At 39.4% G+C, this 14,241-nt stretch overlaps 1 protein-coding gene across 2 annotated transcripts in view; it reads left to right on the forward strand.

The window, feature by feature from the left end:
• Nucleotides 1-14,241, forward strand: part of NCOA2 (nuclear receptor coactivator 2) — a 280,040-nt gene that overhangs the window by 242,094 nt on the left and 23,705 nt on the right. Inside the window, exons 12-14 of one of the 2 annotated variants that reach the window (XM_065903337.1) lie at nt 5,262-5,472; nt 8,016-8,222; nt 11,171-11,386. In XM_065903337.1, the coding sequence (XP_065759409.1) occupies nt 5,262-5,472; nt 8,016-8,222; nt 11,171-11,386 (634 nt within the window). The remainder of the gene's footprint in view (nt 1-5,261; nt 5,473-8,015; nt 8,223-11,170; nt 11,387-14,241) is intronic. The other variant, XM_065903338.1, reaches the window with a different exon arrangement.

Raw genomic sequence — 14,241 nt, forward strand, 5'->3', positions numbered from 1 at the left:
ATCAGCAACTGGCTGGGTTAACGATGTCAGAAGCACTGCCTTCAGTCATGGTGGGTTCGAGGTGAAGAAGTTGCCCAAGCCTCTTGACTTAAAATGGTTCACTGACTTGGCCTTGAAACTTGTTTTGCAAGTGGACATTTTAGGTGTTGCTGATTCAGGTGTGCATGGGGAGAGGAGAGGTTAGCACCCCTGGCCGTCACCTGGGGACCTCGTAGGTGGAGGCTGAGCCGGGGGGCAGCTCTAGGGTGGAGAGGCTTGATGGGCCCCCGCTCGGGGCTGAGGCCACACTTGCTCTGACAGCGGGCTCCTTCTGAGTCCTGAGCACGGAGCTTTCTGTCCGTCTTCCACTCTCATGTCTGGCCCACCACTACCATTCCGTGAGGGCTTCGTGCCCTTCAGGAGGGAAACCGCATCGTCATGTAAACCCCTTTGATGATGACTCCTTAAACTTAGCTGTTGGTGCAGAGTTCTCAACACCAGCTACTCTGTGATGCTATGAGATCATTATGTGGGGACTCAGCAGAAACTTAACAACCATATCTTGAATACAGTGTTGTGTCAAACCATACTGACAGCTGCAGACGTTTTAATCTTTCGAGGTTTACTAGATTAGAATACACAGGGCTAGTGGCAGTTCTGAGTGGCAGGCACAGATACTGTCACTCAGGTTTCTTGACACACGCTAGAGGGCAAGATGGTGACTCACGAGGTCCACCTTGGCTAAGTGGTTGGGCCCTCCCTCCAGGAACAGAATTTATTTCTATCCCTGGACTGAGGCCCTAGGGACTTAAAGGGTCTGGGAAGGGGGGTGCTGTTTGGCATTTTTATATTTAGCTATATGATTACATTAACTTCATACAAGAAACTAACAAAGGTGAAGGGTTTTTTTAAGTCCTTAAGTCACTTGCAGTTTCTAATTGGTATTTATAAGAACATTTTTTAAATCAAAACTGTCTCACTTTGGGAACTTAAAGCACAGAGTATTATCTGCACTAATCTGTCGTTTTGAATGGACACATACAGACATACACACACACAGTATTTTTTTCTTAATGAAACCCAGTTCCTGGTTTTACCTTCTATCCATTCCCGTTTAAAACCCCACCCCAAAAATACTGCTTCAGAGCAATTTTAACATCAAAAACGTTTCAGCTTGAAAAGAAAGGTTACCACAGGAAGTATGCATTACCTAAATTTAGATCAAAGTCAGAATGAATGACTTTAAGGGGAAAAAAAAAAAAAAGGATTTTTTCACTCCCCTCCCTCCTTCACTTTTCCCAAATACAGATTGATTCTATCTCCTGTTGACTTCTAGGCACATTTATCTAAGACTTTTCTTTCATTTCAAGGGAACACAACACATTTTTATTTAGTAAGATAAACTGCTAGCGAGCCTGAACTGCACAGTTAACTTTCTTGTTATTTTGACTCAGAAAAGAACTATTATCGAGTGTGTGTTTAACCTATCACTAACTTATTAAGGGCAGGAAGTACTTCAATGGCGCTGTTATACCGAAAATAGCATTCTTCACTGGGTAGAGTATTTAAACAACGTTTGTTTCTACAGTGTTTCATAACCAACAGGAAACAATGACAGAAAAATTTCCAATATGTTCACTGACCTAAGTTATATACTTATTTACACAAGGGAGCATGTGTAAAGGATACTAACTAAATGGTACTCTTAGGCTTTCTTAATGCTACTGGGCCACTTATGATGAGGGTTTAGAAATAGTCTGTAGAGAATTTCTTCTTGCTATTTGGCCCCATAAGAAGAGCAAACCATATTTTAAACTGGTAGTGACCTGAAAATTTCCCTCCAAACATGGTAGAACTATGTTACCATTTTTTAAAGCAATTTTCTGTTAGGCAAATGTGGTAAAATTACCAGTTTTTAAAAAATTTTTTGAAACATTGTTTTGTAGTTTATTAGAATACATGGCATTAAAATACATATGTTCTTTATATTTCTGTCAGGGAACAAATTGATTTGACACATGAAAAATTCATAAAACCAGGAAAATGAAAAATTACAGAAATCAAGTCCAATTTTCATTTTGTAGAACTTTTTCAAAAATCTTTCTGACTCATTTTCTGCCTGAAATAGTTTAAACCAACTCTTCAAATTGATGTGGCTAATTTGAGCGTTCGAAGAGATGCCTAAGCAAAACTTTGAAGTATCTTGGCAAAGCGTTTTAAAGGAAGGCATTAATCTTTTTGTCTTGTGAAGAAATCATGCCTAAGAAAGGAACTAGAGGAACTTTTGATGAGAATTAAAGCTTACAAAAACTTGAGGGAAGAAATGTTTGATCAGAAACTTAGTGTGATCAAATCTACCCCTTCTAGAACTTCCATGACTGCAGAAGAAAATGCCTATAGTTGTCAAAGTTTATTGCAAGGCAGCCAAAGGCATATAGATACTCTCCTTGAAGAAGAAAATTTCTTGAAGTAAATTTAAAACAGTTAGATTAATTTAAATGTGTACTCCAAAAATTGATAAGAAATAAACACAAGCAAAGCAATATTAACTAGTGGAGAAATTTTCATAATGCGTTTTTCTGATGGTGAACTGAATGAAACTTAGCAGATTATTTGAAATAAAGAACCAAAAACTTGGTTGAAACCATCCAAATGTATTTTAGTGTGTGTATGTGGAGAAAGAGATTAATTTTAGCCTTATTTTCTACTCTATATATATATATATATTAAACACAAGAGTAAATCACAATGAAAAACCACGAGTCCTGTCATCAGAGCTCTTTGAAACTATGATAGTTATTTTTCTATTCAAGATGGTTTAAAGTGTCATTTTATTTGAGTGAAAAGAGTTAAAGGTAAAAAAGAAAGGTAGGAGTCTAGATCCAGACTATCAATCTGTATTGTAAAAGCTTTCTTTTACACACATCTGGGATTGGGAGCAAATATAAGGGCATTCATTGAGGAAATTAATATACTGTATTTTTATCATCATTTGTATAAATCTGTATTGAGTGTTTCTCATTCAAGGCATCTGCAAAGCTTTCTCAAGAAATTACTTATTACTTCCAATGACCTACCCTCTCACTGCTCCACACACAATTTTAAAACACTCCACACAAGTCAGACTGTAGTAGGGAAACTGTAATAAACTTCAGTTTATTAGAACCTCTTTCTTACGTCCATAGCTATTTTCAAGAACCAACTATAAGGATATTTGTCAATTTTTATGAGACTTTTTTTCTGAGAAATTATAGGAATTTTATGAGAAATTGAGTTGATTCTGGGAAGTTTTTTAAATTACAGGTTTAAATGGTTGAAGGAACCGTGTTGGCTGAGTGTCCACTGCCGTGTCCCGGGCACTGTCCTCGGAGGGCGTTAGGTGTTGATACTGTACTCCTGTTCGTGCCTTACATGTTCAGCAAAACATGATAAAAGTGGCTTTCCAACAGAGTCACTTTGTACATATGTTTAACTTTCACAGAATTGTCCATACAGATTCAGGGGAAGAAAAGAATAGGTATCTGTTAAACGGTTAAGTTGTGTGAGCAGTTTTGCCCACCGTTCAGCAGATTTGATCTGTCTTGGTTTGGTTTGGTCTTGGTTCCCTTGAAGCGCCGATGGTGTGAAAATGTAGCTACAGGCTTTTCCAGGGCAGAGTGGCTCCCTCGTGGACTTCGTCAGTTGGCAGTCAAGCCAGAGAGGCCGTGGTGTGCTTTCCCCCACTGGCCGTGTTGCCCACGGGTGGGGGACACACAGTATGTTTCCTTCCTGAGCAGCTCTGAGGATCACTTTGTCTGTGTCTGTCCATACTTCAGCATTCTAACTTCAGAACCTAATCCTTACCTAAGATGTAGCTCTCCCAAATTTGATCCCTGCCTCTTTTGTAAGAAACAGATGGCTAAACTAACTAGAAAATGGTCTTGTAATTGCTCTAACAGTACATTAGGAATTTCCTGGAAAATGGATCGCCAAGTTCTTGCTGAGCTAGTTGACTCTGAAACAAAGAGTCCAATAAAATATCACTTCATCGTATCCTTTCTTACGTGAGAAATTGTGTCCAGTAAAAAGACTTTCTAGATAGATATTACATTTGCCATAAATTGCAAAAAACTTAGTCCAACTTCTTGTGTGTAGAATGAAACTATAAGCCATTCTGCTTTAAGTAAATTATATCATTTGAATTGCTAGTGTAGACAAAAGGGTTAGTCATGGTCAAGGATTGAAAGTCCATCAGTGACTTTGGGGAAGTTACCTAACGTGTTTTTCCACCTACACATCAGGAAAATCATTCTTACCACTCTCTTCACTAGGAAATAATCTTGGGGTTTAACTTAGCCATTTTCTTGCATGGTTGGCACCGTCTGATTTTAAATACTTGGCACCCAGATAGGTTCTACTTGAAAGAACATAAATTCAGTTCAGGTCTCAGGAAGAAAAGTGCTAGCTGTGAAATAGTGGTGCTGCATACCATATTATTTTAATATTGATAATTGAAGGGAAATTATTTTAATAAAGGGAAAAGCCATAAGAAACATGTTTACAGCTTCTGTAAAGTCATTTGATAGATGCAGTGATTGGAAACGACCTCCTGCCTCCCTGCATTTGTCCCCTAAGCTGATGAGGACTGAGAAAACCAGTGTCATTTGAAACTGAAAGTGTAAGCAGTAAAAAAAAAAATAACACCACTCAAATGGAAAAGACAGGGCTGAGTTGTTCAGGGTTACTTCAAGCTCATTATGCATTTTACCTCTTGGTCTTAAAAAAAAAAAGAAAAAGAAAAAGGAAAGAAAAACAAAGTTATAAAGGGAAATGACCATTTACTAAATACTGATTTCGTGTAAACTTGGATCATATTTTCCACCCGTTTTTGTTGTTGTTATTTCTTCAAGTGAGTTAACCACTAAACCTGGGCCTAGACTGTAAATCCTAGTATACCCATGGTTAATTAGAAATACTTATACTCATGATTAATTGAATTATTAGCATAAAATGAAGGGGAATTTATAAATCGCCAATGAATCCCAGTGCTGGAAGAGAGCTTTCTTTCTAATTCAGTCATCTCTTTTTACCAAGGAGGAAATTGAGGAGCAAGAAATTAAATTATTTGTCCTTTGTCAATTTAATTTTTTGTTGTTGTTTTTAAAGATGATCAATAAACAGTGAGACCCAAGGTTCACATGTGTCCACATCTTATTTGGCTCTGGTTCCTTGTACCCATTAGGTCTGTAATTGCACATGGGCCTGTGTAGGACTGGATAAACTCTTCTGTTTGTTAACCACAGCCTGGCAGTGAGCTGGACAACTTGGAGGAGATTTTGGATGATTTGCAGAATAGTCAATTACCGCAGCTTTTCCCGGACACGAGGCCAGGCGCCCCTGCTGGATCAGTTGACAAGCAAGCCATCATCAATGACCTCATGCAACTCACGGCCGAAAGCAGCCCCGTGACACCTGTCGGAGCCCAGAAAACAGCGATGCGAATCCCACAGAGCAGTGAGTATGGGGTGTTGACGGTTATGCCAAGAAATTCCCATGTAATCACCATCAGAAACAGGGATTACTGAAATCTGATGCAAACAGCTTAGTCACGTCACAGTTTCTATGGTCAAATAGCACCATCTACTGTCCCGGCCCTTCAAAACAGTAGTCAGAGTGGGTTCTAGTCAGCGTGGCCTTTCTGCAGGCACTTGTGGTTGATAGAGTCAACACAGAGGGAGACTGACCTGCGCAGATAAAGTTCTTTGGATGATTGTCATACTTCTCTTCATTTCAGTTACTGCCTTCAGAAACGGAGTTCAAAATAGATTTTATGTGTCTTAATACATGACTAAACACTTAAAAGATAGAAACTTAGAAAGTTATGCTGACTTTTTAGGAATAATACACTCACTAGTGAAAATTTCTTAACCAGAATTGTAAATCTTTATATATGAAAGGGCTATACACATTAAAAATATCTTGTCCTGTCTCTTTGGAATCCTCATGTAAATATCAGTTTTACATGGAAATTTATCACAGAAATGGTTTCTAAATGCATCTTGAGTTTAATTAGTGTGATATAAAGCTAGAAGACCTTAGATTATAAGATACAATTTGTATCGCTTTTTCTTTTTTTCCATCCTTCACAGCTTGCAGGATCTCAGTTCCCCAAGGAGAGGTTGAATCCAGGCCATAGCAGTGAAAGCCCCTTTCCTAAACACCAGGCCACCAGAGAATTCCCTTTTATTTTATGTTTTTGTAGGCTTAAAATAAAGTCTTTCTTCACTTAGTGAAGAACACTTACTTGGTTTACAAACTTCATAATTCCCTAAAGTTATCCAATAGCTTTTAAGAGAAGAAAATATCTTTCCTGAACGAGGGACATAACTTGTAGAAAGATAATCTCTTTAGTGCTTGGTTGATGAGCATAATGATTTTTCTCTCTTCAAATACAGTTTGACCCAAAGCTTAGCTGCTGCTGCTGCTGCTGCTGCTAAGTCGCTTCAGTCGTGTCCGACTCTGTGCGACCCCATAGACAGCAGCCCACCAGGCTCCCCCGTCCCTGGGATTCTCCAGGCAAGAACACTGGAGTGGGTTGCCATTTCCTTCTCCAATGCATGAAAGTAAGAAGTGAAAGTGAAGTCGCTCAGTCGTGTCCGACTCTTCGCGACTCCATGGACTGCAGCCTACCAGGCTCCTCCGTCCATGGGATTTTCCAGGCAAGAGTACTGGAGTGGGGTGCCATTGCCTTCTCCGCAAAGCTTAGCATCTGTTCTCAAATGAGAAATGGCAACCATCAACCAAATTACAATGTATCTTTGATTAATAGATCTTTTCTTAAAGTGATTCCTGATCTTTCTGAAAAGGGTAAAACAAAATAGAGTTTATGCTGGTTATGTGTCAGACCTGCCAATTTGTTTGGGAATGGAAGGTTGCTTATGGCCCATGAGAGATCACAAAGTCAGAAAATTGAGACGTGAGTAAGAAACACTCTACCGAGCTTATGCTTAAGGCCCAGAGGAGTTACTGAAAGGCTGTGTGGAAACTCATGGGTTCTCTCCTTTCTATACCTCCTGGTGTTGTTCAGACTATTGAATAGCATCCAGGTAGCTAAACCTGAGAAAGTCAGATTATGCATATCCATAATTTTCATTCCAAATAATAATTCTTCTAAATATTTTATTTCTCTTACTGATTGTTAAGGACATTAATATGTTTTAAATGTTCTGTTTCATGCTGTGTTTATATAGTTCAGAGAAAATAAACTGCTTGATATTATTTTATATATTTGCTCTATGAATTGCAGTCTACAATATCTTTGTTCTTGTAAAAACACTTACCAAATAACTGGTTGTCTGTGTGATAGTATAGTGCATTGATGTAGTGCTTACTACACAATAAGCTCTTGTAAACTAATCATAGAAGCCATTTCAAATATAAATAAATCTGGAATTTAAAGAATATATATTTAGAAGATTTAACAGGACCTTGAAAGCTTTAATACTGACTTTCGGTACCAGAGTTCACACTTAAAGACTTCCAACTTTCAGTGAGAATAGACATTTTTAGCCTAATTCTCTTCCTAGGAAAATCCAGTTAAAATATGACAGTCTCAGTCCAAACCACATGTGTCCAAGTTTGGTGCATTTGAGATATTTATGGCTTCACAGCTGTGACAAAACAGTATTTCTAAATTCAAATAATATATGAAAAACATATTTGTAGTTTACTTAGCAAACACAGTTGAATATTAGAAGTTGATATTGGGGAGAAAAATATACAGTAAATAACAGACATGTTCTCCTTCTTTTTTTTCCTTTGCTTTATTGCTCTGTGAGGTTGTCAAGCAGTAAATTAGAGACGTGTTGATTAGATTGCAAGTCTGTGTTTGGACACCCCGTGTTTTTTTTGTCTGTGAATTTGTCTTTACTAAGCAGCTGGTCCCAGACATGCATACCTTTGTGATTTTACAAACGACATTTCCCCTGAACACTGCTTCTGTTACTATTTTCCATTATCCTCTATTAACCTTCAATTTTCATTTGTTTTCTCCTTAGCTTTTAATAACCCACGACCAGGGCAACTGGGCAGGTTATTGCCAAACCAGAATTTCCCACTTGACATCACATTGCAAAGCCCAACGGGTGCTGGACCTTTCCCACCAATCAGAAACAGTAGTCCCTACTCAGTGATACCTCAGCCAGGAATGATGGGTAATCAAGGGATGATAGGAAACCAAGGAAATTTAGGGAACAGTAGCACAGGTAAGGGCTCATATGCGCTGTTAACTTTTTATTGGTGGGTTATTCAACTTAATGATGTATTCCTCCACATCCAAATAGTAGAATTTTTCGTGTGAAATTTTTTATGCTAGAAACACATTTGAATGTAAGAAAATTCTGCAGATTTTCACTGTGAGCGTGGTATATGAAGAATTGGAAAGTGTCCCAGTAGGCTGACCCTTTTTATGCTGTGATCATTGTTTTAACAAGAGTTCTAGTCGCTCGCTAATCCTACAGTAAAGACTTATTTCACTACTATTCCAGTTACTATTCTAGACCTTGTGGTGGTTTATGTAGAATAATTTGCTAGCTTTTTGTGATAATCCTGCTGATAACCCCAAAAGTGTATTAGTGTTAATCACTCAGTCATGTCTGACTCTTTGCGACCCCATGGACTATAGCTTTCCAGGCTCCTCTGTCTATGGAATTCTCCAGACAAGAATACTGGAGAGGGTACACATTCCCTTCTCTAGGAGATCTTTCCAACCCAGGATAACCCCAAAACTTCCTATTAATTGATGATTTGTGTTTCATGAATTTCAGAATGAAAGTGTAAAATTCCACCAACCTTTTATACTTGTAACAATAGCAATTCTCATTCTGAAAAATACTAAGAATATGAATTTTAAATGGTAGTGTGCTTAGCCTAATAGTAGCTGATCCAAGAACTCCATTTTTAAAAATGTTTAAGGTTTCCTGTGATCTAGTTTGACCCTTGACCTGCTGTGGCTTAAGGTGTCTGCCAAGTTTCCCATGCATATTCCTAAGTGGTAGTCACCCCCATAGCAGCTGCCATACTCCCAAACCTCCTTCCAGTTCAGGCTAGGAATCGTTGCAGCAGCATTGATGGCTATAACCACCATGTCCTGTACCCTCTGGGTATCCTGCACCCTTAGGATTCTGAGCTTTCTAATGAAGTCCTGCTCCCCGTTTATAACTGGAGACAAAGCCATTGAAAGAAACATGTTTTAAAAAGAACTTATGTTCATAGGTTTTAATTCTTGGCATTTTTTTTAGTTTAGTGTGTCATCCCTGTAATCACATTTCCATTCAGATAAGTGAAAATAAGGGTTCAGTTGAAAGAAAAAAGATGGATTTTTTTTTTCACTTTCTGTTGTTGGTAAGCAGTTCACATGGGAAATGTGAGCTATGTTGTGTTAAAATAGTTTATTCAGTCAGCAAATATTTACTGGGTGCCTACTAGAGGTGCCAGACACTGACTACATCACTAACTTACTTATTTGCAAAAGCAATACCATATTAATCTTATATTATTTTTAAGATAAAGTATTGATTTATATAAGTAAAATGTTGACTCACATGAAATTCTATCAGAGAAAAGGAGCCAATAGTTTATTAAAGGTGGCTCCTTATCAGTGAAATGCAACATCTAGCTTCTAGGAGAAACATTAGGAGTTTGGGGACATTCAGTTCAGTTCAGTTCAGTCACTCAGTCGTATTCGACTCTTTGCGACCCCATGAATCGCAGCACGCCAGGCCCCCCTGTCCATCACCAACTCCCAGAGCTTACTCAAAACTCATGCCCATCGAGTCAGTGATGCCATCCAGCCATCTCATCCTCTGTCGGACATATATTCAAATCTAGGCAGCCTGGAGATGACTGGCATCCAGACTATAAAGATCAAGCAGTGTCTGTGCTTTGCTTTTAAAAAAAAAAAAGAAAAAAATGTGAAAGAGACTACCCTGGTTATAATTACATTAATATTTCAAATTATGGATTATTTTCCCTTCTGCTTTCTAGACTTTATATAATCTTGTTATATTGATTAGATAATAGATTTTTTGAAAAAGAAAATGTCCTTTCGCCCATATCTTTATATCATTCAAGTCTAGTCTTCAAATGGTTTTTAAAATATGTACTAATATAATATTGTCCTAACTTGTTCAGTCTAATTACACTTAACTCTTCATCGCCCTGATGAGGTGCATTCTTATTTCACCAGTGAAAAACCACCCACAATACACGCTCTCCCCATTTCTGAAATATACCCTGTTTTTAGTTATCATACTTAAAGTCAACGCAAGCCACATCTTTGAAAGCGGAACTGTTGCACAACCTTTACTAAACACTTGAGAGTGAAGGGTCCTCCCTTGGGGTTCTGCCCCTTTAGGACACCGAGTTTTAGCCCACGTCTGGCCATCGCCAGCATCCCAGGGCCGGAGAGAGCAAGCACGTGACCTGCCGGCAGAGCGCGCCTCTCGCTGGCGTGTGTGGTCACGCAGCTGTTACCATCTCAAGCTTAAGAGTGTTTTTACAAATCTGTCCCTACCCAGTCTAGGTCTGCATCACCAGGAACAAGGTCCAGGCACACCGAGGCAGCCGGCACTTCCTTGCCGTGACCACAAAGAGCCAGAGTAGGAAGATGCTCTCATTCCCCGGCTTCCAAGGCTGTCTCAGTCAGCTTTGAAGCGCAACAAATTGTAACGCTCAGAAAGGGATTGGAGGATTTAAAGTCTGGCCGAGGCTTCACGGGATATTCTCTGTGATTTGGGTTTAGAATTAGAATATCGATTATCAGTTCTCACCTTGTTTCTCTTGGCCTCACCTCCCTTTTGGAAAGTAAAGCATTGACGTGTATATCAGCTAATGTGATTCACTTCCTGAGGAAGGAAGTTGGGGTTATCCACACGCCACAGCACCTGTCTCTAAGTACATATGGGAACAACTTCAACAGCTTTTCCGAACTGTAAAGGGTGGCAAGTCTGTGTTGTGAAGAACTTCATAGTAATTGCCAACTTGTATTTCTTACCCAAGGGCCCGCATCTGGCCCAGCGAGGGCGTGAGCTGTCGGGTTAACTGTGTATTGAGAACAGCTGTCTGTCTCGTATAGAGTAAGAGCGTCTAGTGTTCCTACATGTTGACTATGTTTCCAGTCACCGCATCTCTGTCTTCTCTGCCTTGCCTGTAGGCATGATTGGCAGCAGTGCTGCCCGGCCCACTATGCCGTCTGGGGAGTGGGTGCCCCAGAGTCCTGCCGTGAGGGTCACCTGTGCTGCTACCAGCAATGCCATGAACCGGCCGATCCAAGGAGGTATGATTCGGAACCCAACAGCCAGCATCCCCATGAGACCCAGCAGCCAGCCTGGCCAAAGGCAGATGCTTCAGCCTCAGGTCATGAATATGGGTAAGGTGGTTCCTGTACTCTTTGCTTTTCATTTTTATGCATTCTTAGAAGGAGAGAGGAACAGCTCCTTAAGTTCTGTCAGGCTTGTCATCTGCGGTTTAGGGAATCCCCCCCACCCCACCCACCCCCTAGCAAGCTGTCATAAGTGGGATCTTGCTGAAAATCTCTGCACAGGGCCATAGAATTGCAGGTTTTCCAGTAAAATAAGAGAACTCACTACCTTTATGATGTTTCGTTTTTGTTTGAAACTATCTGATTTCAACTTTTGCAGGGAGTGGATTGTACTGAGACACTAGAAATATCATATAGATGATATTTTAAAGAAGCATTTCAATAGTACAGCAGTGTCCCTAACTCTGCATGGTCATCAGGACCTTAAAATGCAGACTTCTGAGCACTACCCTAGACTAGGTGGGGCACAGTGGTGAAGAATCCACTGCCAGTGCAGGAGACGTAAGAGAAGCAGGTTCAATCCCTGGGTCAGGAAGATCCGCTTGAGAAGGAAATGGCAACCCACTCCAGTATTCTTGCCTGGAAAATCCCACGGACAGAGGAGCCTGGCGGGCTATAGTCCATGGGGTCACAAAGAATCGGACTTGACTAAGCACAGCACATTTCACCCTAGACAGACTAGACACCCTAAACAAGACTCTCCCAGGTCTTCCCTGAAAGAGCAGGGTCTTATAGAGCAACTCAGAAAATATAAGGATCACTAGAATTCTGTTTGGATACAGTTCACGTTATTAAAATTAATGATCAGACACATTGTTTGATACCATTTATATGAAATGTCCAAAACAGGCAAATCTGTAGATAAAGTAAGATTAGTGGGTTCCTAGGGCTGGGGCTTTGTGGGGAGAATGGGGAGTGACTCCTAATTAGATCATGAGGTTTTTGGGGGGTTGGGGGGATGAAAACGTCCTAAAATTGATCATTGTGATGGTTGTACAGCTCTGCAACTACACTAATAGATACTGAATCATACACTTTAAGTGAGCTAAGTATATAGTATGTCAATTCTATCTCAATAAACGATTATTTTTTTAAAAAAACTTAATGTAGCTCATTCTTGTTTCTTAATATTGACATACTAACCTTCCAGTTGTCCGTTACCATAATCCAGATAAGGTGATGTTTATGTACTTTTTCATATACTTAGATAGCGCAGGATGTTATTATTTAGTCACTAAGTTGTGTCCAGCTCTTTGCCACCCCATGGACTGTAGCCAGCCAGGCTCCTCATCCATGGGATTTCCCAGGCAAGCATACTGGAGTGGGTTGCCATTTCCTCCTCCAGGGGATCTTCCCGACCCAGGGATGGAACCTGCACCTCTTGCATTATTGGCAGGTGGATTCTTTACCACTGAGCAACTGGGGAAGCCCAGTGTAGGATGAGTAAGCACTAAGTCATTACCAGAAAGATGCCAGAATGGTTTTGACATAATAATGCAGAATGATCATCCCTCCCTGGCATCGGTTTTCTTTTCTAGTTGTTGCTCAGCACATTTTGGCTTATTGTTTCTGAGATGACATTCATGTTACCATTCTATAGAGAGTGTACTTCCAATTAATAACGCACAATTCCCAAGTGTAAATTCACATAATTTGAGACTTGCATGAAAAATTAAAAATGGTCAGATTTCCATGCAGAAAATACACTGGGAAATTTCTAAAATACTTAATTCATTCATTTAAAAATCATCATAGTAAATCCTTTCTGTCCAGAAATTTCATTTATCCTCAGTCTTTCTTCATTAATGACACATAGCTTTTGAGCTTGAAAAATGGCTCTATGAGCTTCATTGTGTAGCTGAATTGCTCTGATTTTTAATAAACTCATAAAAGCTGTGAACTCAACAGAAAAGTATCTATTGTAATGGAAGACAGGTCCACAGACAGTGATAATAAAATCATTAAAGAGCTCATATCATGCATTAGCTTTAAACCTCTACAAAGAATTCCTAAGAAAGAGCATGTCTGAGTTGTCTGAGCCCTTTCTACTCCTGTCTTACTCAGACCAGCACTTTGAAAAATTATGTCTGGGACCTTGATGCCCTTTTAGCGGCTCTGCAAGGCCACAACTATTCTCATAATAATATAAAGATATTATTATTCTCTCATGGACTCACAATAGAGTTGGCTTTAAACAAAATCTTATCTCTGTTGCAAACAAAAAACTCATAGAAAAACAGGTCAGATTTGTGGTTACCGGAGGGGAGGGAAAGGCAAGCCGGTTGGAGGTGGTCTAAAGGCACAAACTTCCATTATAAGATAAGTTCTAGGGATGTAGTGTACAACATGATCAACATAACTAACACTGCTGTATGTATGAAAGTTAGAGTAAATCCTCTTGAGAGTTCTCATCACAAGGAAAAGAATTTTTTTTCTTTTTTTTCATTTGTTGAGACGATGGATGTTCACTAAATTTAATGTGATAATTATTTCATGATGTATATAAGTCAAATCATGGTACTGTACACCTTAAACTCATAGTGCTCTGTGTCAATTATATCTCAATACTACTGGAAGAAAAGTCTTGTTTATAACATAGTAGATTTATTATGATGATTTTTAGATGAATTAAGAATCATTTTTTTCTATTTTCCAGTTTTAATTTTCAATACAGTATATAGCAGTAAGATGCATCCCACTTACACAAAAGCCTGTACATTAATAAGAGTATAAAGACTCCTTGGAGAAGGCCATGGCAACCCACTCCAGTATTCTTGCTTGGAGAATCCCATAGACAGAAGAGCCTGGCGAGCTACAATCCATGGGGTTGCATAGAGTCAGACACGACTGAAGTGACTTAGCGTAAAAATTCCAAGGGGTTTGGAACTGCTCATCTAGAGTCT

Source organism: Muntiacus reevesi, chromosome 12 (assembly GCF_963930625.1).
Source record: "Muntiacus reevesi chromosome 12, mMunRee1.1, whole genome shotgun sequence".
Classification (NCBI taxonomy): Eukaryota; Metazoa; Chordata; class Mammalia; order Artiodactyla; family Cervidae; genus Muntiacus; species Muntiacus reevesi.